The sequence below is a fragment of the Lycorma delicatula genome, chromosome 2, assembly GCF_047948215.1.
Source record: "Lycorma delicatula isolate Av1 chromosome 2, ASM4794821v1, whole genome shotgun sequence".
In the NCBI taxonomy this organism is placed as follows: Eukaryota; Metazoa; Arthropoda; class Insecta; order Hemiptera; family Fulgoridae; genus Lycorma; species Lycorma delicatula.
This window is the reverse complement of record NC_134456.1, coordinates 95,755,055-95,779,941: the sequence shown is the minus strand read 5'-3', so window position 1 is coordinate 95,779,941 and position 24,887 is coordinate 95,755,055. Positions and strand designations below refer to the sequence as shown.

Below are 24,887 nucleotides of genomic sequence, written 5' to 3'. Positions count from 1 at the left end.
GGGTGGAATATATTGAAGAGTTATACGGAGGAAATGAATTAGAAAGTGGTGTTATAGAGGAAGAAGAGGAAGTTGAGGAGGATGAAATGGGAGAAACAATACTGAGATCTGAATTTAAGAGAGCATTAAAAGATTTAAATGGCAGAAAGGCTCCTTGAATAGACGGAATACCTGTAGAATTAGTGCGCAGTGCAGGTGAGGAAGCGATTGATAGATTATACAAACTGGTGTGTAATATTTATGCAAAAGGGAAATTTTCGTTAGACTTCAAAAAAAGTGTTATACTAATGATACCAAAGAAAGCAGGGGCAGATTAATGTGAAGAATACAGAACAATTAGTTTAACTAGTCATGCATCAAAAATTTTAACTAGAATTCTATACAGAAGAAATGAGAGGAGAGTGGAAGAAGTGTTAGGAGAAGACCAATTTGGTTTCAGGAAAAGTATAGGGACAAGGGAAGCAATTTTAGGCCTCAGATTAACAGTAGAAGGAAGATTAAAGAAAAATAAACCAACATGCTTGGCGTATATAGACCTAGAAAAGGCATTCGATAACGTAGACTGGAATAAAATGTTCAGCATTTTAAAAATTTTGTTATTTGGGAGGTAGAATTACTAAAGATGGATGAAGCAGGAGCGAGATAAAATGTCGAATAGCACAAGCTAAACGAGCTTTCAGTAAGAAATATAATTTGTTTACATCAAAAATTAATTAAATGTCAGGAAAAGATTTGAAAGTGTATGTTTGAGTGTGTCGCTTTATATGGAAGTGAAACTTGGATGATCGGAGTATTTGAGAAGAAAAGATTAGAAGCTTTTGAAATGTGGTGCTATAGGAGAATGTTAAAAATCAGATGGGTGGATAAAGTGACAAATGAAGAGGTATTGCGGCAAATAGATGAAGAAAGAAGCATTTGGAAAAATATAGTTAAAAGAAGAGACAGTCTTATAGGCCACATACTAAGGCATCCTGGAATAGTCGCTTTAATATTGGAAGGACAGGTAGAAGGGAAAAATTGTGTAGGCAGGCCACGTTTGGAATATGTAAAACAAATTGTTAGGGATGTAGGATGTAGAGGGTAAATGAAACGACTAGCACTAGATAGGGAATCTTGGAGAGCTGCATCAAACCAGTCAAATGACTGAAGACAAAAAAAAAAGAAGAAACTAATTCATTCATATATATCTACAATACAAAAAATAACTGGAGTATTGTGCATCCACTGTCAGAGTTGTATGTATTCATAATTATTCATAATGACATACGGTATAATCATTGATGATGTAGAAGTCACTTGCTGATGAAGTAAATTTTAAATGTCTTCAAATCTTGATTATGAATCACTATTTTTAAATTGATAAAACAGTAATAAGAACCTTAGCGATAAAAACTATTCATACCTGAGACTTCATGCACGATATATTATTTCAGAGATGTCCATAGTGTTTTGTATAGCAGAAAGGTTAGTGGTTTGCTCTTATACAAAAGCCTGTACATATCGTTTCTGCAAAAGATGATATAAATTATAAACTAGTAATGAGATGGAAACTGACTGGGTTTGTTCATGAGGCATCCATCCAGAATTTATCCATTCCAAATTGGAACCCACCGCTCGTTTCTCAACATTTTTCTACAACACATTTTGTTTTGTTCATATACTCGGCCATTTCTGCTATTATCTTTTCATCGGTGTACAGCTAGATATACTAAAAATATATTTTTAATTTCTTTCTAATTCCTGAACTTATGTTACTTGACATAACAATCTACAAATCCTTTAAATGACAGTGTCAGTGGCCACTGTTTAAATGACAGATGAATCTAAATTTATAACCCTATTCGATATACTTTCTATTTGACACTTTAATATAACCCAAACAACAATAAAAGGTTACATAAAAAATATAGTTCATCGATGCTTTATTGTACATTAAAGTGCGGTTCATTTCTCAACGGTTACATTTAAATTCTTATAAGAAGGCAGTTCTGGTTGAACTGTTGTCATTAGAAATCCCAGAAAATTTTTTTATAAATAATGGGGAAAACCTATTTTTCTCATTTAAATTACTCTCATAATACATTTTTGTGTACCTTCCATGGCAATAGTGGAATATCAGTTTAAATTAGAATTTTTGTGACAACAAAAATAATTTTGCCAATGTTATTTCCGATCGAAATATTCAGGGTCTTAAAAATAAAATTAAGGCATTGAAGTATTTCTCTTATTACTAGCTGACTTCATATAGTAACAGTCTTAGATCTGAAAAATTTGAAACTTGCAGAAAATTTATTATCATAGAACTAGATAGAAATCGGGAGTTAATTTTTGTTTAAAAAAAACAAAATTTGTTCTAAAATAACTTTCTTTTTTTATACAGTTAAATAAATATTAATATGTATTCACTGAAGAAATTAATTTTTCATTTTATGCACGTCCTAGTTTAAGTATTACGCTATTACAAAGTGAAAATACAAAAAAAAAAACATTAAGTCAATTTGTCAACTTGAATTCATAAGTCAATAAAGTAGCATTAGAGTCATGCTACAGTCAAACGTTAGGAATAGCAATCACTTGTGATATCCTGCAATATCTTATCTAACTAACTCTAAAATATACCAATAGATGAAGCACTAATATCTTCAGGCATTATGTTTGAAAGATTAACTACTCTTATAGAGAAGAAATACTACTTTATAGTTGTATAAAATCTCCCCTTAGTAAGCTTAAATGTATAACCATAAGTCTGATTTTCAAATATTTTTATAGTGGAAATGAAACTGAATAGTGCCCATTTAAAATTCTGAAAGTTTCATAGAGATCTTTACGATGTTGTTATGCCAATGTAGTTAGATCCAGGGAACGAAAGTAATCCTCATACGACATATGTTTGTTTCAAAGCAGGAATAAGTTTTGTTACATGCCTTTGAACGTTTTTCAAGCGGTCAATATTTCTCAAAAAACAAGGATTCCAGACCGCAGCAATGAATTCCAATTTGGAATGGATAAAACTAGTGAATAGTCTGTTAAATAAATTCTTCATCATTGGTTGAAAAGCCTTTGAGATCAGGCACAAAAGTTGGTTAGCTTGCTTAAGTTGGCATATGTAATATGACCATTTTAGGTCAACAGAAACAATAACACAAGATCTTCAGCCAGTCTGTCAAAGGCTAGAACCTTGCCATACAAATAGTAACCATGAGGATGATATTTTCAAACACTAGTAAAACTAAAAAACCACAACTTTTTTCCATTTTGATGCAAGAATTAGTAAATCTGAAGGAAAATGAGAATAAGTGTTTTACATAGAAATTATCATATTATTATTATTATTATTATTATTATTATTATTATTATTATTATTATTATTATTATTATTATTATACAATAATAATTAAAGCAATACAACATTTATTTTGTACAGTAACATAACATTATCACAAAAGTTTTTGTTAAAGTTATTATTATAATTAGTTTTACAGTATTATGTAATCGTAATTCAACTCCAAGATAATATACTATATAACTGTGATACTATATATACTGCTTATATATATGCTATATGTACTATGATTGCTATATATACTGCTTTCTTTTAAAAATTAAATCAATTTTTTAGTAATTATTTACAATTAACATGATTGTTTTAAGAATGTGACTTAAATATGTAAAGTATTATATACATGAAATTTTGAACATGTAAAGATAGTCAGAAAAGTTTTAGAATCATTTGTTTCTTTCTTTAAAGAAAATCACTATATTGTATTTTATTTAATTTTCAGTAATATAAAAATTGCTATGTTAACAATAAAAAAAGGCTTTACACTTTTTTGATGACAGTTACGATGAAATTTAATGAAAATAAAAGTCTCAAAGACCACAAATAACTAAAACAACTATTTAAATTTTGACTTAAAATGAAATAAAACATCACACAAATCAGCCCTCTGCAATATGAGCTAAAACTACTAAATATTTTGACTAGAGTACTGCAATATCATAATTGAAATGTTATATAAACTCCATATCAGAAGACAATAAATTATGATGCGAACAAAGACATCTGCCCAGTAAAGTCTGAAATCAAAAAACATTTACATATTTTAATGCAGATAGTTTTTGAGTATGGAATACATGTAATAAGTAATTTTATATTGAAATATTATTAATTTATGAAATTAAAAATTCAATAATTTAAAAAACAATGTATCATTTCAAACATAAGCATTTATATTAATTAAATTTTATTGTATAATGTGTCTATATATTTATATTTAAAATAATGAGCCTCACCATAATATATATAAAATACAATAATTTAAAAATATCAATGATAGTGAGTTATTCACCCGGAGTAAGATATTATATTTATTACATTTAAGTGCTGTATATGTGAATAAAATATGAAAATATATGAGCCATATAATTTCAAAATTGGAATAAACTTTTTTATAAAAAATGCTTCCATTTTTGTAGAATTTCCTGATGCTTACAAAGAGAAATGATAAAAAAATGAATGAGAAAATTGGATCTTGATTCATTGTTTAAATTAGTAATATTTTTAAAAATTGCCTTCTCCCAATTTTTTCTGGTAAAATTCATGATACGAAATGTAAATTACAACTGGTTTAATGTAAATTTGTACACATATATTTTACTTGTAAATCTAATAAAAATAAGATTATCTTATAAGATACCAAGAAAAAATTATGAATTTTCACCTTAGCTAACTCACAAAGACTGTAAATTAAAGATAAATCTTATTTATAATTTCTAAGAAGCTTATGTAGATAATACATAGTTCCTTTCCCTTACTGCTTATGGAATGTGGTAATTTCTGTAAAGAAATTTTATACTCGTTTTGACCCATTAGGGAATTAGTTTATAAAATCTTCTACTTAGTACGTGTTTATATCAAAAGAAAAAGTTTCCTATCTAGTTTAAATCTTTAGCTCTTAAAGCTACAGAGTATATGTATTCATTAATCATTAAAACTTTGACAAATGCAATTATAATTATGTACTTGTTCAGTCGTGATGTGTTCTTATGTAGGTTTTCTTCACCGTCATTGAAGAAAAACTTTTGCAAACCAAGGTGTGCTATTGCTATAATCCTTTTTATAGTCATGTCTTCTGGAGGATGCATGAAGAAAATTTTTTGGTCCTCTTTATTCATAGATTTCCAAAGCGATGAAAGATTTGTATTTCCAAATACAAAAGATTTTGAAGTAAATAGTTGTAGAGCATAAGATGCATTATAAATCTTCCTACTTAATTTTACAAGTCTGAAACAAATTTATTTAGATGACAATTCATAGCTCCAAAAAGAAAATTAAAAAGTAAATAGTAAAAGTAATAAAGTAAGTTAATAGTAAGTATTAAAAGTAAAAGAAAATTAGTGTTGAATATACTACTATCTTTTGCCTGTAATATTCTGTACTAATTTTGAATGCTTAGAAGAAGAACTTTGTACTTACTGAACCAGCCTGACAAAAAATAACATTTTTTAAAAACTAAATAAAAAAATTTGTCACTTCTACACACATAGAACTTTCTTCAACACATAGAAATATGCATCCAGAAGATCTCTCAGAACTATTAATTGCATTACCATTTACTTAAAAAGCGAGTGATAATAAAAATGTTTAATGATATTTAGCTTTATTCATGAACCTGTGGTAATATGAAAACTTAATTTTCCTCTGTTAAAAAAAAGGCTTCTGAATAATACTGTTCTCTTGCATTATAGTGTAAACCATTATAACTTCACATAACACCAGATACTTGTTTGGATTCAAGACTGGAAAAATCTACAATTAAATATAATCTAGAAATATTAACAATCTTCAACTTTTACAACATGCAAAAATCAAAATATCACAAGACATCAGATTACACTGAAACTTAAGTCATAATTCTTCATAATGAATCACAACTATCAGTTAATTATTATTTTATTATAAAGTACACAAATAAACATTTTATTCAGATCATTAGATAATTATAAACTAATGACGTAGTAGTCATGATTTAAGAGCTCAAGTGGACCTTGACCCTGCTTTGTCAACAGATCAAGTCCGTAGGATTCTTTTATCTAGAAGTAATGTAATGGTTTTATTGTTTAAGGATTATTTTTAAGAAAGACCATTTGCACTCTTTCTGATTGAGCAACATGCACTTCAACATAAGTAAACATCCTGCTAAATGTAGGATATTTAATTCATAAAATTTTGCTCTGAACATTTTTAAAATCCACAAAAATATTCAAGAAAAAATAATCTAATAAATATGGTAGTTATATAAAGATAAGTCAAAAGGTAAAGGACATCTTTTCCTCCCAATCAACCACATATCTTTGAATACTGATTGTTCTACAACAAATTATATCCTCACACAATCTCCTTACTGGAAGTATTATTTTGAGTGTTAGCTGTTTTCGCTTGTTAACGTAGTTGTATCAATAAGAAGAGGATTTCAGAGTGTAAACAAGATTTAGGAATGGATGGATACAACTCTTCAAAACAGCAGATTTCTACTGCTGGACTACCCACCGTACAGTCCTGACCTGGCTCCAAGCATTATCATTTTTTTTGGCTTACTGAAAGAAGAGCTGTGAGCAAATAAGTTTCATTCTAATGAAGAAGTCATGGAAGTTGTGCATGTGCAAGTCATGCAATTGACCATACACCATACCAAAAGGTTTTTTCAAGATTATTAAATGATGAACTAAGTGCACAGAAGTAGAGGAAGATTATGTTGAAAAATAAATATATTTCATTGATGTAAACACGAGTTGAAGTTTTTAACTGTAGATATAATTGTTTTCTTTTAAATTTCACTTTACTTTTTGACACCCTTTCCATAGTTCTAAGATAATACACCAGAAGAAATGTTCCAGAGAATGAGATCAAAACTGATCCACGAACTTGCAAATTTTAAGTTTTATTTAAGACAGCCAAACTTATAAAATACTTTTCCTTTCTTCTCTTTTAAATTTTTAATTTAGGAATTCCAATAAAGAATTTAAGTGTGGCTACACTTAAATTAAATAGGCTACATAAATACATATAACTATATATATATATATATATATATATATATTATTATTATTATTATTATTATTATTATGCTTTTACGGCCAACATGGGACCACTTAAGTCAATTTTAGTTGGATCTTTTCTGAGAAAAGCGTGTTATTTTACTCTTCCGAGCTGCCCAGTATTTCTTCATCCGTTCAGATCTTGCTTTCTTTTCTTCATCCGTAAACACCCTCTTCGTTGTATTTTGTCGTTTGTCTGTCTTTTGTTTAAATCTAATGCTTTTATCTTTTAGCTTTGTAATTTTTCCAGTTTTATTCTGTAGGTTAGTCAGGGAAATTCCCAATTCTTTCATATCTTCTCTAATTTCTTTGATCCATCCTACTTCTAGCTTTTGGAACCAGAGCTTTTCAATGATATTTCTTGACAGTCTTGTTTCCGGTGTCCTTATGAGATGACCAAAGAAAGAGATTCTTTTTTTCCGCATAGTATCAGTAACAGGCTCTATTTCTCGATACACCACCTCATTTGGCACAATCCACCATTGGCCTTCTTTTTGGTGTTTTTTATTGATACACGTTCTGACAATTCTCCTCTCTATTTTCAGAATTTTTTCAATTCGGTTTTTCTGAGTGATTTTGAAAAGGGTCTCGCTTCCGTAAGTGACTTCTGGCTGTACTACAGTTTTATAATGTTTAAGTTTTGTTTTAGCAGAAAGGCATTTTTTGTTATATGTTGACCAAGTTAATTTTTGGGATTTAATCATTTTATTTGTCCTGTTTTGCCATGTCACTTTTTCATTTAAATTATAAGTTATTATTTCCCCTAGATATTTAAATTGTTTTACTATTTTAATTTTCTGATTGTTTACCGTAATGTGCTCTATTAACAGAGGATCTATGGCCATTAGTTCAGTTTTTTCGAAAGAGATATGAAGCCCTATCTTTTGTGCTAGGTTTTGAACGCTCATGATTTGTGTTTTGGCTTCTTGAATATTATTTGCTAAAAGAGCGAGGTCATCTGCAAATCCTAGGCAATTTAGTGTGATGGAGTTTTTCTTAGTACCCATTTTTATATTTTTGGGATTTATTTCATACCATTTTCTCATGACAAATTCGAGGGCGCAGTTAAAAAGGAGTGGTGAGAGGCCGTCTCCTTGCCTCAACCCAGTTTTTATGTAGAAGGGTTGAGAGAGTTCAGCTCTGAATTTCACCCTGGACTGGGTTAAAGTTAATTTTGTCATGTTTACGAGTTTAGGGTGAAGGCCCAGGTTTCTCAGAATATTCAGCATGGATGGTCGGTGTATACAATCATAGGCCCTTTTAAAGTCGACGAAGGTGATTATTAGTTGTTTTTTCCGTCTTTTATATAAGTCCATCATAAGTTTTAGGGATATTATTTGCTCCGGGCAACCTCTCCATGGCCTAAATCCCCCTTGGTATTCCCCAAGTTCCAGTTCAAGTTGGTCTTTGCATATATATATATATATATATAAATAATTATATATGAAGTAATGGAGATTTGCAGGTTGAAGCACCCACTTTAATGAATTGAATTAATGAACAATGAGCCTCTATCAATGTGTGAGCTGGGTTTGAACTGAATGATTGGAATCAATCAAGTGAATAAAATTACAAAAATAATAGAATTAAATTTACATTAAATAAAATGAAATTAAATGAGTTTAATAAACTTCTATTTAATAGTAATGGAATTTCCATGGGGACTGCCTGTGAGAGTAGAGTAATGAGGTGATGTGAGCACCTCGTGTGAGACTAGACCAATCATTACCATCAATTGGTAATAAACAGGGTGTCCCTAGGGCACAGTTTTGAAAGATGCAATTGGGTGCTCTTATAATATCACTGCAAACAATCATCTGATTTTTAAAATTCAAACAAGTTTTTTGTTAGTAGGTTGATAACCTTTGTAAGCATCAGGTATAATCTTGATCTAACTGATCATGGTTATTCGGAATGTTATATCTTTGCGCCCAATCTTATGATTTTCACAATTCAAATGGGCTATTTGTTACAAGGCTGCCCAAAAAGGAGTGTAATTTATTTAGGATGTATGTATGTGTGTATATGTTTGTTTCACTAAAGCAGCTCAATGGCTGAACTATTTATATGTATGACCCTGCATTGGAATTTCTATGTTACCAAGAGTTATAGAGTATATATAAATGTATTATATATATATATATATATTTATATATATATATATATATATATATAGAGTGGAACTTATATAGGGAAGTGTATATATATACATATATACTGAAGTGTATATATATATATATATATACACTTCCTTTACTTCGTACAGGGAAATAAAAAGAGCAATGTTTGTCAGCAATGTGTTATTTCGTAATCGTGATTTTAATTTTTAATATTTACCTCTTGATTAATAATAGTAATATAATATCAGATTAGGTATGTGTTTTAGACTATTTGTAAATTCAGGCATTTTGATTCATGTCTGAAATTAGTCTGTAATTCAAAAGCAAGGTTGATTTGTTTCTGGATGTAATTTAACTTGAATTTTTTTTTTTTTGTCTTCAGTCATTTGACTGGTTTGATGCAGCTCTCAAAGATTCCCTATCTAGTGCTAGTCGTTTCATTTCAGTATACCCTCTACATCCTACATCCCTAACAATTTGTTTTACATATTCCAAACGTGGCCAGCCTACACAATTTTTCCCTTCTACCTGTCCTTCCAATATTAAAGCGACTATTCCAGGATGCCTTAGTATGTGGCCTATAAGTCTGTCTCTTCTTTTAATTATATTTTTCCAAATGCTTCTTTCTTCATCTATTTGCCGCAATACCTCTTCATTTGTCACTTTATCCACCCATCTGATTTTAACATTCTCCTATAGCACCACATTTCAAAAGCTTCTAATCTTTTCTTCTCAGATACTCCGATCATCCAAGTTTCACTTCCATATAAAGCGACACACTCAAACATACACTTTCAAATCTTTTCCTGACATTTAAATTAATTTTTGATGTAAACAAATTATATTTCTTACTGAAAGCTCGTTTAGCTTGTGCTATTCGACATTTTATATCGCTCCTGCTTCGTCCATCTTTAGAAATTCTACCTCCCAAATAACAAAATTCTTCTACCTCCATAATCTTTTTTTCCTATTTTCACATTCAGTGGTCCATCTTTGTTATTTTCATGTGTTAGTTCTTGTGTAGGACTTCATCTATGCCGTTCATTGTTTCTTCTAAATCCTTTTTACTCTCGGCTAGAATTACTATATCATCAGCAAATCGTAGCATCTTTATCTTTTCACCTTGTACTGTTACTCCGAATCTAAGTTGTTCTTCAAAATCATTAACTGCTAGTTCGATGTAAAGATTAAAAAGTAACGGAGATAGGGAACATCCTTGTTGGACTCCCTTTCTTATTACGGCTTCTTTCTTATGTTCTTCAATTGTTACTGTTGCTGTTTGGTTCCTGTACATGTTAGCAATTGTTCTTCTATCTCTGTATTTGAATCCTAATTTTTTTAAAATGCTGAACATTTTATTCCAGTCTACGTTATCGAATGCCTTTTCTAGGTATATAAACGCCAAGTATGTTGGTTTGTTTTTCTTTAATCTTCTTTCTACTATTAATCTGAGGCCTAAAATTGCTTCCCTTGTCCCTATACTTTTCCTGAAACCAAATTGGTCTTCTCCTAACACTTCTTCCACTCTCCTCTCAATTCTTCTGTATAGAATTCTAGTTAAAATTTTTGATGCATGACTAGTTAAACTAATTGTTCTGTATTCTTCACATTAATCTGCCCCTGCTTTCTTTGGTATCATTAGTATAACACTTTTTTTGAAGTCTAACGAAAATTTCCCTTTTGCATAAATATTACACACCAGTTTGTATAATCTATCAATTGCTTCCTCACCTGCACTGCGCACTAATTCTACAGGTATTCCGTCTATTCCAGGAGTCTTTCTGCCATTTAAATCTTTTATGCTCTCTTAAATTCAAATCTCAGTATTGTTTCTCCCATTTCATCCTCCTCAACTTCCTCTTCTTCCTCTATAACACCACTTTCTAATTCATTTCCTCCGTATAACTCTTCAATATATTCCACCCATCTATCGACTTTACCTTTCGTATTATATATTGGTGTACCATCTTTGTTTAACACATTATTAGATTTTAATTTATGTACCCCAAAATTTTCCTTAACTTTCCTGTATGCTCTGTCTATTTTACCAATGTTCATTTCTCTTTCCACTTCTGAACACTTTTCTTTAATCCACTCTTCTTTCGCCAGTTTGCACTTCCTGTTTATAGCATTTCTTAATTGCCGATAGTTCCTTTTACTTTCTTCATCACTAGCTTTCTTATATTTTCTACGTTCATCCATCAGCTGCAATATATTGTCTGAAACCCAAGGTTTTCTACCAGTTCTCTTTATTCCGCCTAAGTTTGCTTCTGCTGATTTAAGAATTTCCTTTTTAACATTCTCCCATTCTTCTTCTACATTTTCTACCTTATCTTTTTTACTCAGACCTCTTGCGATGTCCTCCTCAAAAATATTCTTTACCTCCTCTTCCTCAAGCTTCTCTAAATTCCACCGATTCATTAACTTGAATATATTCATAAATTTGTATAAAATAATATTTCCACTCAGGGGCATACACAAAGGGAGTTACTGGGTTTGAACCTCCTCTTGAAGGTTTAAGTACTTTTTTAATATTAGGCCTACATAAAATAAACATACTATAAATTTACACAAATATATTTGAGTATCTTTTTAAAAATCCATTGTATTCTCTTCTCTAATTTTTCAGTGTCAGAGTAACAAAATCTATCGACAAAAGAACCAGTCCGCCACCCTTCCTTCTTCAATAATTTAATCCCCGCACACAGAGCTGAGGCACATACACTGCATCACTCAAACGTGCAACACAGTAGCCATCATTCAGCATTCTGAGAGGCAGCAGTGCTCTTACTGGTGCAATGGGTGTCAAAGCATATACCCCTCCTCATCTACTGTAAGAAAGGAAAGAACATCAAAGCCATGCCACTTATTAAGAAGATATGATAATAATACCGACCTTGTAATAAAATAAGGCTGACACCATATAAATTTACTTGTGAAATATATTGTCAGGACAGTTCTATACTAGCAGCAGAGCTTATATGAAATATTGTACATTGTTGAATGGTATTGTTAGTCTGAGTTTAGATTTTGTTGTGAAACGTTTGTTTAACGTTTTGAGCATTTCGCAGTTCATATTTTTAAATAGAAACTTCACATTATCATTCCATGTTCTTTAATATGTCTAAGCGACCTCAAAATTCAATTTTACAATTTTTTAACAAATTGTCAGGTGCTGGTAGTGATTCTTGAAATGTTAGTGAAAATTTCACATTGCCAAATATTTCTTCACTGCTGCAACATGACAATCTTGTTGCAAACGTTCTTCCTGAAAATAATTTCATACCCTCCTGTAAAAAATCAGCTGGTATTGAATGTACATCAACATCACTCAATAATGTTGACATGCCTGCTGAATCATTTAGAAATAAGTGTATTGTTCTGGTTTTGGAAGATTCAACATCTTCAAGTTCCATCTAACTAGACGCTTATGATATTGGTGTTTATGTAGGAAAAGACTTGTCTAATGAAAAAAAAAAACTGGATGTCTTGAATAACATCTGGGAACCAAATAGGCTTGTTTTTCCAACAAAACGAAAGAGAAATCTGCAATTTCAGTTTAAATGGATTTACCACTGGAAGTGGCTTGCATATTCCAAATTTAAGGGAAGCAGTTTTTTGTAAATTTTGCTCCAAGAAATGGTGTTGGATCTGGCAAGCAACCCTTAGGTCAACTTTGTAGTTTGACAACTGGAAGGATGCCGTCAAGCGATTTTCAGAGCATGAGAAGTATCTTTATCACGAAGAAAGTTTGGAGGTAGCCGGTACTTTGACTGAAATTTCATTTGGGAAGAAAAAGTCTATAGATGTGCTAACAGATACAGCAACAACTCAAAAGAAACTGGAGAACAGGAAAAAACTTATTCCTATTATTGGGAGTATTTTGTTTTGCGGGAAACAATGTATCACTCTGCGAGGCCACATGGATTCGGGACAAATAGAGGTCGAGGTCGACCAAGAACCAGAAGAAAATGATGGCAGTTTCAGGGTACTTCTTCGCTTTTGAAGTAAGACTGATACTTTATTAAAAAATATGTTGACGTGTAGTTTTGGAAATGCGCAGTATACCAGCTTAGATTACAGAATGAAATAATTGAAGTGTGCAACGACCTGATTGTTCGAAATCTCGTGAAAGAATTTAATGTCTCCAGTTGCTTCTCTGTTCTCCCCAATGAGACGTCAGACATATCAAGCTTAGAACAATTATCATTGTGTATTCATTATGTCAATAGAGAAAATTTCACTGTGAAAGAAAATTTTTACAATTCGTACCATTATATGATGTGACTGGAAAAGAAATCGCAACAACGATATTGGACAAGTTGCAATCATTAAATATAAACAAATAAGATTTGTGGTCAAGGGTATGATGGAGCTATGTCCATGTCAGGAAAAGTAAACAGAATCCAGGCACATGTAAAGGAAATAATTCCGTCAGCTTTATATGTTCACTCCTGAGCACACAGCCTCAATTTAGCTGTAGCCAGTACTTGTGAAGTAACTGCCATTAGAAACTGTACGAGTACCATATCGAGTCTGTACAAATTTCTTAATACCCCTAAAAGGCAACATGTTTTAAAATCAGCGATAAGTGAAATGAAAACTAAAACTTCACATCGTGAAAACTCATTCAACTTGCGGAACACATTGGTTGGAAAGGTATAATTCTGTGGTTGCGGTGGTGGAATTGTATGACCCTATTATTGCACCCTTCAAAGCATATCAGAATGGAATGACAAAGACTCGTCCTCACAAGCAAATTCACTTTTATGTGCTTTGGCTGACTGTCAATTTGTGGTATCGCTGTTTTGTATTCAGAGACTGTTTTCTTTTAGTCTTCCATTGTGTAAATTCCTGCAGAATTCAACTATTGATCTTGTGGAAGCAGTAAACCTTGCTGAAGAAGATATTAACAGTGAAATGAAATGTATACGCAAAAATGTTGATGAAAAATTTTCTAAAATTTTCATTTGTGCTTCTAAAGTCTTCAATAGGTTGTGGTCCTCCATTCAAATCCCTCACATGGCAGCATGAGCAAAAAATCATGTAAACTTGGACTTATCATCAGTAAAGCCAGAACTTTACTTCCATGTCTCTACTTTTATCCCAACTAGATTTGTGTTTCTTGAAATACAAGGAAATATTGAAAGGCTTTCAGTCCTTTTATCTAAGAACCCAGACCTTCTGCCCTTGCTGTCTCAAGTTTATGCTTTTACTTTGCTCACAGAATTCTATGCCAGTGATATAAGAAGCGGTTGTCAGGAAGACCTGAATAATGGATTAAAATTATGGCACAGAAAAATTGCATATCTTGAGAAGGGGGACAAACTGAAAGTGGCCATAGATGGGTTAACTATGTGCAATCCCAACATAATGCCAAATATATTCATTTTGTTAGAAATACTAGCTGCACTCCCAGTGTCCACATGTACAAATGAACGATGTTTCTCAACATTACGCTGTCTAAAAACATATTTGCGTAATTCTACTGGAAATACAAGTTTGAATGGATTAGCACTCCTCAACATGTATAGAAACTACATTCCAACTGCAGAAGATGTGTTAAGTGAACTAATGAAAAAGAAACGTTGTTTGGAGATTGTATTGTGAATGCTGAAATTTCCGAATGTAGTAACATAATATACCGTGGGTTATGTAAATTATAAATACTATACTAATTTAACTACCAGCAATCTTCTTAAACAATGATTTTTCAAAACAATAATACACTATAGTAGAGTGCTGGTTTGAACGTTTGAGACAACTTCAATTCTTTATTCAAATTCCTTCATAGAATGTGGATTCATCAGTGCCAGATTCATTCTTCTACCTTGATGATTTCCATATTGACATGTGTTTAATTAAATTTATTTCATTATATTTGATTGCTTCCATGGATATTATATGTTATGTAAATTGTCTTACCTATCGTATACAAATAACCATTAACTAAAATATATGATTATTGTGTAGCGTAAGTGGAATAATGACATGTGGCACTGGCACAAGAATTTTTATTATACAAAATGAAGTAGGTGTTAAAAGTTATTAAAAAATTATATCCTAAGGCTGTGAAAAAAATACGTTATAGAAGATTTTATTAGGATATTTATGAATGTGTTATATTCGAACATTGTAAAATAAATATATCGTAACATGATATAATAATAATGATAATAATAATAAAATAAAACACAAAATTGAAAACACCAATGTCGTAAACAAGTTTAATAGTGACCCCCTTAACAAAATTCTGTGTATGCCACTGATTCCACTTACCACCAGTTTTTAATGTAAGTATCCGAGAGCTTCCAGAGTCACTTCTCCATCATCAGAGATTATTTGATGTTATTAATTTAATATTCATGAATACTTTTTTTGTGTATAATTAAATTGAAGTTAAAATTCTTACGTTCGTAATAGTCGATCGTCAATTAATAAAATAAGTTATATGTTAGTAAAAATGTAATGTCATGTCCATAAGATGTTTATGACTATTATCATCCATTACGACTATTATAGATGATAGTCGTAAACATCTTATGGACATGAAATTACATTTCTTATGAATGCAACAATTTTAACTTCAGTTTAATTATACATAAAAAATTATATACACAATTATTAAATTAATAACTTCAAATAATCCCTGATGATGGAGGAGTGACTCCAAAAGCGCTCGAATACTTACATTAATAATTATTGGTAAGTGGAAATATTGAATGAAGATGACAACTAACCTGCACTACCTACGTTGAATGCATATGCCACTCAAATTAGTGAATATATATTTCATGCTAGGAAACAGATGTCACTACGAATATTTTATAACATTATTCTAGAAGGGAATTTAATTCTCAAACATGTTAATAAATAACAAATAATCAGCAAAAATCAATGACCAGAAGTCTTGTGACACCTAAAACCTGCTTTGTGAACTACAACAAATATACATAAAAATATTTGACTGGAAAATATTTGAAACTATGGAATTATTACATTAGCAGTATTTAAACAATAGCAGTCATAGAATCTACATAACTGTAACATAAGCTGGATTAATTACTTATTAAAAATATTCAGTTATAAATATAATGAATGGGAAACAAAAAATACAAAATTAAACATCCATGTATTATGTATTACATTAATAATAACTACAGGATACTTATGTTTACATTTAAGAATAATCCAAAGTTAGTCAAAAAAATCAAACATGAACAACACAAAATTACGTGACATAAACAAGAACAAGGTACAGCATTAACAAGAAATTTTGCATTCATTAATGCAATTATCATTGGCTCAAAGTACAGTTGAAGTTGATAACATATATTAAACTGATCTATTTGCATATCAGAATAGTTAAAAGGTTTCTTAAGTACGCATTAGCAAAACATTATTTTTTAAATAATGTACTTTTGCCTTTCTTTTTAATTAACATTTTACAGTGTAACATGAAGTTGAGAAACTGCTGAAATCTAGTAACCTAGTTTTTATTACAACTTCAGGTATTTATTTATATGTAATCATATTTTATTGAGAAAGATGAGATCTGGCTTGTGTAGCACATTTTTAGAGCTGAGACCAACTGCACAGCCATTTGGCATAGTGGCATCTCTGTTTACAAGGCATTTGCCTTCATGAATTTACAAACTACCTACACTAGCTGCCAAAATTGACATTAATTTGAAAAGGAGTATAGAAGTCTCAAGCAAGACAACCCACCGGGTTGGTCTAGTGGTGAACACGTCTTCCCAAATCAGCTGATTTGGAAGTCGAGAGTTCGAGTGTTCAAGTCCTAATAAAGGAAGTTACTTTTAAATGTATTTGAATACTAGATAATGAATACTGGTGTTCTTTGGTGGTTGAGTTTCAATTAACCACACATCTCAGGAATGGTCGAACTAAAACTGTACAAGACTACACTTCATTTACACTCATACATATCATCTTCTGAAGTAATACCTGAATGGTAATTCCCGGAGAATAAACAGGAAAAAAGAAGAGAGAAGTCTCAAGCAAGACAATCAATGAGTATACATTAGAGCCCAAGACAGGAAGGTATCAAAATGTATACCTCATTTATTCCAGCGAAAAATATCTCTTTTTATTTAATTATTGGTAAGAGCAATCTTCATTAATAAGATTAATGAAGGGTTTGAAAAATTAAACAAAACAATATTTACATCAAACAATAGATCAAATAATACAAATCAAAAATTCTAACTTTGAAGATTAAATAACAAAAGGAGATCTTAAAAACTGAACTAGCCATTCAAAGTACCTAATTCAAAAACATTACCTAATAAGTACTTAACTTTTAAATATTAATGATTTTACATACATGGGATCAGATCCATTTATGTACAGAAAAGTGTCTACTATAATAGATGGTAAAAGTTGAAATAAGTAGAATGAAAGTGTGTACAGTGCAGAACTTGAAATTAGTTGAATCCTCGGATACCATAAAACATCTTTATGTGGATATTTTTTCGCTACGAACATACCATAAATTTTTACATCATGGAAGGTTGCTTTCCTGATATTTCCATATGCACAGTTAAACACGGTCAGTTCTTTATTTGTTCTGAAAGCACAAAAAGTTAAAAAAATAATCAATAATTTTTTAATTTGTCATTTTTATTCCAAATTAATTAAACTAAAGTGTGAACTAAACATCTTTTGTCTTTTTTTTAAGCACAATATAATTTAATTTATTTCCTCTGTAAATTTTTTTCCTTTCTATTTTAAGATGATTGAATAATTAGTTGCTTTTTATACAACTGCACATATAACTCTCAAATGAGGTTGAACCTTTCTACTAAAGTTGAAAGTTTCTATTTATCCACAAGAAACTAAATTTGAATGCCTTGCAATTCAATAACCCTAGTTTAAAATTGATAGTGATAGTAATTACAGGTCTTTTTCTAGTTCTTTTGAAACCTTTCTACATAAACTATTGGGAACTCTTTTTAAAATTTTGAATAATTTAATGTCATAATGTGCAATTTTATTATTAACTTTCTAGATAATTATAGCCTTGTGACGAATGAAATATTAAAAAAGTTTGAGTTAGTTTAAAATACTTAGTAGCTATGGTATCAGAGAAGCTGCTAACAATTGGTTAATTCTTATCTTACCAACTGTAACCAGGATGTTAAAATTTCATCTTTTGATAAGAATATATATGCAAAATATAGGTCCTCACTTCAACTAATAGAATGAGGAGTGCCATAAGCAAGTCTCCTTTTTGTTATTGAGTTTTAATAATCTGCCTCAAAATTTTGATCTACTGATTGTTAGCTTTTTTGCAGATGACATAGCTGTATATATATCTGAAAATAATTATTTAAAAGGATTTGAAAATTCTATTTCTACAGTTCAAGAAATTACTTATTGAATGGATTATAAACATCTAACTTTAAATACGGATTAAACTGTTGCAGTGTTTTCAGGTAGACATAATATTGTTATTCATATGGAGAGAATTACCATCAGTGATAATGATAATATTTCTGTTGTCCATAAAGCAGAATTCTGAATGTTATATTAGGTGACAAGTCTTCTTGGAATAATTAAACTGATTCTGTTTACAATAAAATCAATTGTTCTTTTTTGCTTTGAAGGACCTTAATAAAACATAAAACTTGTTATAATTATTTATACTCCCATCTGAAGTATTATAGCATCTCATAGGACTCTCTCAGAAGGTCATGTATTTGTTTTCAAGATGTAAAAATGGATTATCAGATCATCTTTTGGTGTTCATAAGTATGAATCATTTAAACAAATATTTAGAAAATTAAAATTTTAACCTAATCTTGTTTTTATGAATGAGCAATAATTGAAAACAAAATTGTCACTTATTCTTGTAATTCAAATATAATATCTATTTCTATCAAACCAGACAACAGAACCTTTTTTTGAATAACTCAATATGATAAATCAGCTTAAGAGAAAGGGTCTTATTTTGCTTTTGTTGCCATTTTTAATAAATTACTGATTAAAAGATCTCCCCACCAATATATTTGAAGTAAAATATTTTTACAGAAACAATATTACTCTGTTGATGAATTTGAAATAATACTTATTAAAAAATGTTAAAAACCGTACATTTTATGCATCTCCAAACAGCATGTACATAAATATGTGTTCAAGTAATTTTCATTAATTCCTTCTGAACTATGAATTATTTTTAAATTATTTTTCATATTTAGCATCTTAATGCATTTACTTTAATTGTGTTTATATTTTAAGTAATTAATGTGGACTTAAATAAATTTATTTTTTATGTTATGATTAACTGTGAATTCTGTGATGCTATTTGATCAAACTTTTATTATGATTTCCCTTGATTCACCCAGGAATTGCTGAGGTTCCTTTTTATATCCTTAGAGCATATCTTTCTTTTTCTGATGTAATCTGTATAACATAAAATTATATACCAATCAGAATAAAAAGATCCATTTATTTAAAAACATTAAAAAAAAATCATCTAGTATAGTCAATAGTTCACACTTATAGATAATATTTTATTTAAAGAACAGTACAAAACCAATGACAAACCTAGAAATAGAAAGTATGTAACATTGATCAACAGCATGCAAATTAACATATAAACATACTGTGTATGCAATAACATGTTACATGTTATAAACTTGTTCATGTGGGAACATGTTACCTTATCACAGTGTAAAACCAAGATTTCCACACACTTAAATACAACAAATTAGAAAAAAAACAACATATTGCTAAACTACATGGTAAAGAAGTTTAGTAACCTGTTTTTTGGTAGTCATCATTACTACTGTACTACTGGTTACTGAGAGGTAAGAATGATCTTCATAATTAGCCTCTACAATGTCTTCTAGAAGACAGTTTCATACAATTTTATAGTTTGTTTTAAATAATCTTCAGTATTTACTATATTATTTTGTATAGAGGTGGTATAGAGATAGTATCTACCACAGTGATAACTGAAGTAGGCAGTACTGATGGACAGATGTTAGTCACAATAAATTTAATTCATAGTCTAACAACATTTTAGAAAATAATTCATAATTATTTTTTTATAATATGAAGTTAATTTTTAATTATCATCTTAATTCTAGTTATACAACTTCATATTCATGAATCAAAAGGTTTTTAAATATTTTTTTTCACATCAGTAAATCAGTTTTATAAATCAGAAAAATTATTACCTACCCTTATTGGTTGTACCAGCACATGCCATTTTTTAGTAATTTATTTAACAAAAAAAAAAAAAAAAGATAGGGACACTTCTCAATTCGACAATGAGTATAAGTATGTATTTTTTTATGCACATGAAGTTTTACTTTTTACTAAATTCACAAATTTCAACTATTCTTTATTTATTTCACAAAGGAAGTTCCTCTGGTAATTCCTCATGTTACTTCCAAATAACTTAAGTGGAAGATGATATTTGAAACAAAAACATCACATAGTCTACTACAGCCTAAAACTGCTCAGTCTATTCAGACAATTCAATGATAATTTTTATTTGTGTGCCATTAACATTGCTTAGTACATCTTTGTAAGATAATGCAAAATCACTCTGATATTTGAAGTGTTTTTTGTATAAAAAATTGATTGGAAAACTTACATTAACATGCCCTAAATATAAAAAGTAGATTTACAAATGACTTTAAAACATTTTTTGACTTTATATTCAGTATAATATATGTGTTAAAGACAAAATAAAACAAAGCACAGTCTCATATTCCAGTCAGTTTCATGTTTGATGCCACCTTTACCAGAGTTCAATATAATTAATACTATCATTAAAATAGAGTAAAACAAAAAGAAAAGTATCACACTATTACTTACTTCTCCTTTAAAATTGATTTATGCCATGCTGCTGCAATAAGACTATTGATCACATAATCTACAGCAACATAATCTAATGAGCATGATTCTTTAGCTAAAAAAACTCTAAGTACTCCTTTGGATATCCCAGCGATGATACTTAAAAGTCCATTAAGGTTATCTACCCAGCCAGACATAGGCTCATGAATGGAATTTATAACTGAAATCAAAAATTTGATTTTCAAGCACTATTAATTAATGTATAATAAAAAATAATACAGCTATAAACATTACTGAGTATAATGGATATGAACACTGGTGTTAATATTCTTCAGTGTTGAAGTTCATCAAAGTCACTGTGTAATGGCCAGTGGCCCAGAAACTGGACCAGGACTAACTGCCGAACTGTAATTAAATTTACAGTATGTTGTGAAGCAGTAATTTTGAATAACAAGAGAACTAGAGAGTACATCATATGTTCTTTATAAACATATTACATAACATAATTTTTTGGTGTCAAGTGTAATTAAGGTTTTTCAAACCATATTTTATAAATATTAGATGAGACAGACTAATATTATTCCCATGTCCATGTTCCAAGAATATGGAAAGCAAGTAAGATATTGGCAGAACAAGACTGGCTGGCTATTTTTATGTATAATGGGATTGTCTATATTTACTTAAAACTCTAATATAACTAGGCACCTGAATGACTGTTTTACCAATGTTTCTGATAAAATCTTAGGATGGTTTAGACAGAAATTTACTAGATATTTCAATTTTTAGATGAAAATGAAGCTTTAAAAGAAATCATGATCAGGATGACCAGAAAATGATAATTTTTGTAATGAGGTCATTTTCATAAAAGAAGTTGGATAAAAAATAAATATTGAAAGTAGATCTTTAAATGATGCATTTTCAAAATTTTATATATTTAATAAATTCAAGAATTTAATTTTATTTCTAAAATTATAAACTGTAATTAATAAAATAATTATAATATTAAAAAAAACTTTGTAACTGGTATATGCAACTCATATTACCAGTGATATATTTCATTGGATGAATATGTAGAACGGGATGAATGGAAACAGTTTTGAACATTTCAAGTTGTAAAACACCAATAGTTTTTGAGATATAACATTGAAATTTGTTTTTAATAAGTGTCTTGCACTTTTTGATATACCTGTAATTTAAAAAATATAATTCCATAGATTTTTATTGTCTTTTAATGCTCATTTTACATATATTCATCCCACAAAGTGGGTAAATAGAAATAACCACATAATTCATGTTTTTTTTTCTTTTTCTCAATTTGTGGAGTTGTTAGAAACAGTTATTAATGTCTGAGTAGAATATCAGACACAAGAGTGGCAATTGATCAAAAACTTAAGCAAAAAGAAATGAAAAAGATCTTAAAAAAGTACAAAATTATCATAAAAATCATATAAATTTCTAGTAGAAATAAAAATAGTGTGAATAGAAACACGGGCATTACAATCAATTACACATTAAATCATTGTTAAAATGTTAAATTCCAGTCAATAGATGTTAAATAAAAAATTGCAGATACTTAAAAAATCTGGGGCAATGGAGATAAAATAGAAACCACTCAATAAAACATTATTAATAAAATATTAATTTAAAAAGATAGATTAAAAAACTACAAAAAAATAAAATCAATAAAATATCAATAAAAATTTAGAAAATTAAAAACCTCGCAAATTAGATAAGTAGAAATCAAAATTCATTTTCATGTTTATCTAATCTTAATTAATCCATTTCTCATACTTTGTTTAACTGACACCAAATATTTTATATATATTACATTTTTTTTTGACTGACCAACAGATGGACGAACAATGACAACTGGAAGTTCCTTGCAATTGTCCAAAATAATTTGCTCTGCTAAACTTTTTGTGAATGTATAAGTATTTGGATGTTTTCCAAGAATTCTGAAACAAAATTGTGCTTATGAAAATTTGCAGTGGTATTATTAAACTAATTTTATGTAAGTTAGACGACCAATATGCACATTTATTGTAATATAAACTTATCAGTAAAACTGAATAAATTATGTTTACTTCACAGAAAAAGACATTTATTTCTAATACAGGTAGAGTATCTGGTATTTTACTTATTATAACGTGCAAAATCAAACACCACCTTGACACAGACACTCAATGCAATAATTAGTTGTTTTTACTTTCTTCTATATTCTAGCTATATTCCTACTACTGCTACTGTTGCTGCTGCTTCCTCCAGTTCAGTTAGATACATTTATACATTAAAAGCTTCCAGTGATGAGTGAGGATGGTCCTTCAGAACCCTGAACCAATTGTTTCAATCTGATAAGCAAACAAACTCCAGCTACCTTTTCCTTCCCTTTTGCTGCCAAAACACTCTAGGCCCCTTATCTCCCTTTGATTTGCAAACACTGAATCATTTTATTATTTGAATCATTCTTTTTTTAAGATGTGTTCTGCTTTCAGAGGAAAGTAAAAAATTCAAAAGTGTTAAATTGTCCCACGCCTCCTTTAATATGAAAATGAAGGACTTCAAGATTAACACCAAACAACATAAACATTAATAATATATTGAATGATTTACTTTTAACATGCAAGGATATTTTCTTCTATATAGCCTTTTGGAATTAATTTGGAGAAATTTCTTTTGTGGAATTGAATGATTACATAACACTCAAAATTTGAATTATAAAAAACTCATAATTACATTAGCCTAGTATTGATAGATCTTGCAGATCCATGACCTGTGACTAAAGCCTTCTCCACCTCACCATATTTTGTGCCCCTTCCATCACATGATCTCTGTGTAGGTCTTCCTCTTCCTCGTTTCTTCTCTTCTTTATACCTTATCACCCCTAAAATTATCCTGTCCTCCTCCACTCTGCATAACCTGCCCATCTTGCCTTATTCATCCTCATCACTCTAATAATTTCATCAGAATTTTGCATTTCATCCAACTCCTTATTTCTCCTCATCCACTTCCCCTGTTATCTGATCCTTCACAGATCCAAAAATTCTTCTTACCAATCTATTCTCAAATACTATTAGTTTATTTTCCTGTTTTTTAGTAAATGCTCACACTTCACATCTGTAAGTAACAATCAGACATTACACTCTCCAGTATATTCTCAATTTAAAGGTTCTAGAAACTACCTTTGATCTCAACACCACCTTTAATGCATACATAGCTCTTTTCTCCTTGCTTAATTGCTCCCTTATTTCTTGCTCACCTCCATTCATATCATTGATGGTCACTCCAAGATAATTAATTTCATTTATCCCTTTGTATTGTTTCTGACCAAACATAATCATTTTCTCTCCAATTCCTCTTCCACCCGTGACCACCATGTACACCTATCTTGTGCTTATTTACCTTCAGACCCACTGCTTTTACATTTTCCTCAATAGGTACATCTCCTCCTCCAACTCAATTTTGTTTTCACCATTCATCAGCATATGCCAACAAATCTCCTTTGCATAATAGAATAATTATAATAAGTAATATAAGTAATAAGTAATATATACATAAAAGATATATTATTCATTTATATATTTAAGGATTTTCCCAATATTTTTTTTTTTTAAATCAGTTCTGTTAACAATAGTATTCTACTGAAGAACAAGCTACTAATTAGCTCCAAAAGGTACTATGGAAGTAAAGGTTCCAATATTTTGAAGTGAATCATTTATTATGATTAGTTCTCAAAATTTCAATGATTTTTAAATATTGTCGTGTGTTCATGGCTCGACCAGGATGTTGAGTGACTAACAAAGTTAAAATTTCAAATAAATACAATTTATTACTCTGCTGTTT

The 24,887-nt window shown here is 29.9% G+C and overlaps 1 protein-coding gene across 1 annotated transcript in view; it reads right to left on the bottom strand.

The window, feature by feature from the left end:
- Positions 1 to 3,539: 3,539 nt before the first annotated feature.
- The window catches only part of LOC142319027 (putative fatty acyl-CoA reductase CG5065), a 49,779-nt gene continuing 28,431 nt past the window's right edge, over positions 3,540 to 24,887 (bottom strand). The window contains exons 6-10 of the mRNA XM_075355842.1: positions 22,893 to 23,002; positions 21,069 to 21,267; positions 17,566 to 17,808; positions 5,024 to 5,284; positions 3,540 to 4,077 (exon numbers count right to left, since the gene is read on the bottom strand). Coding sequence (XP_075211957.1) covers positions 3,969 to 4,077; positions 5,024 to 5,284; positions 17,566 to 17,808; positions 21,069 to 21,267; positions 22,893 to 23,002 — 922 coding nt within the window. The 3' untranslated portion in view covers positions 3,540 to 3,968. The remainder of the gene's footprint in view (positions 4,078 to 5,023; positions 5,285 to 17,565; positions 17,809 to 21,068; positions 21,268 to 22,892; positions 23,003 to 24,887) is intronic.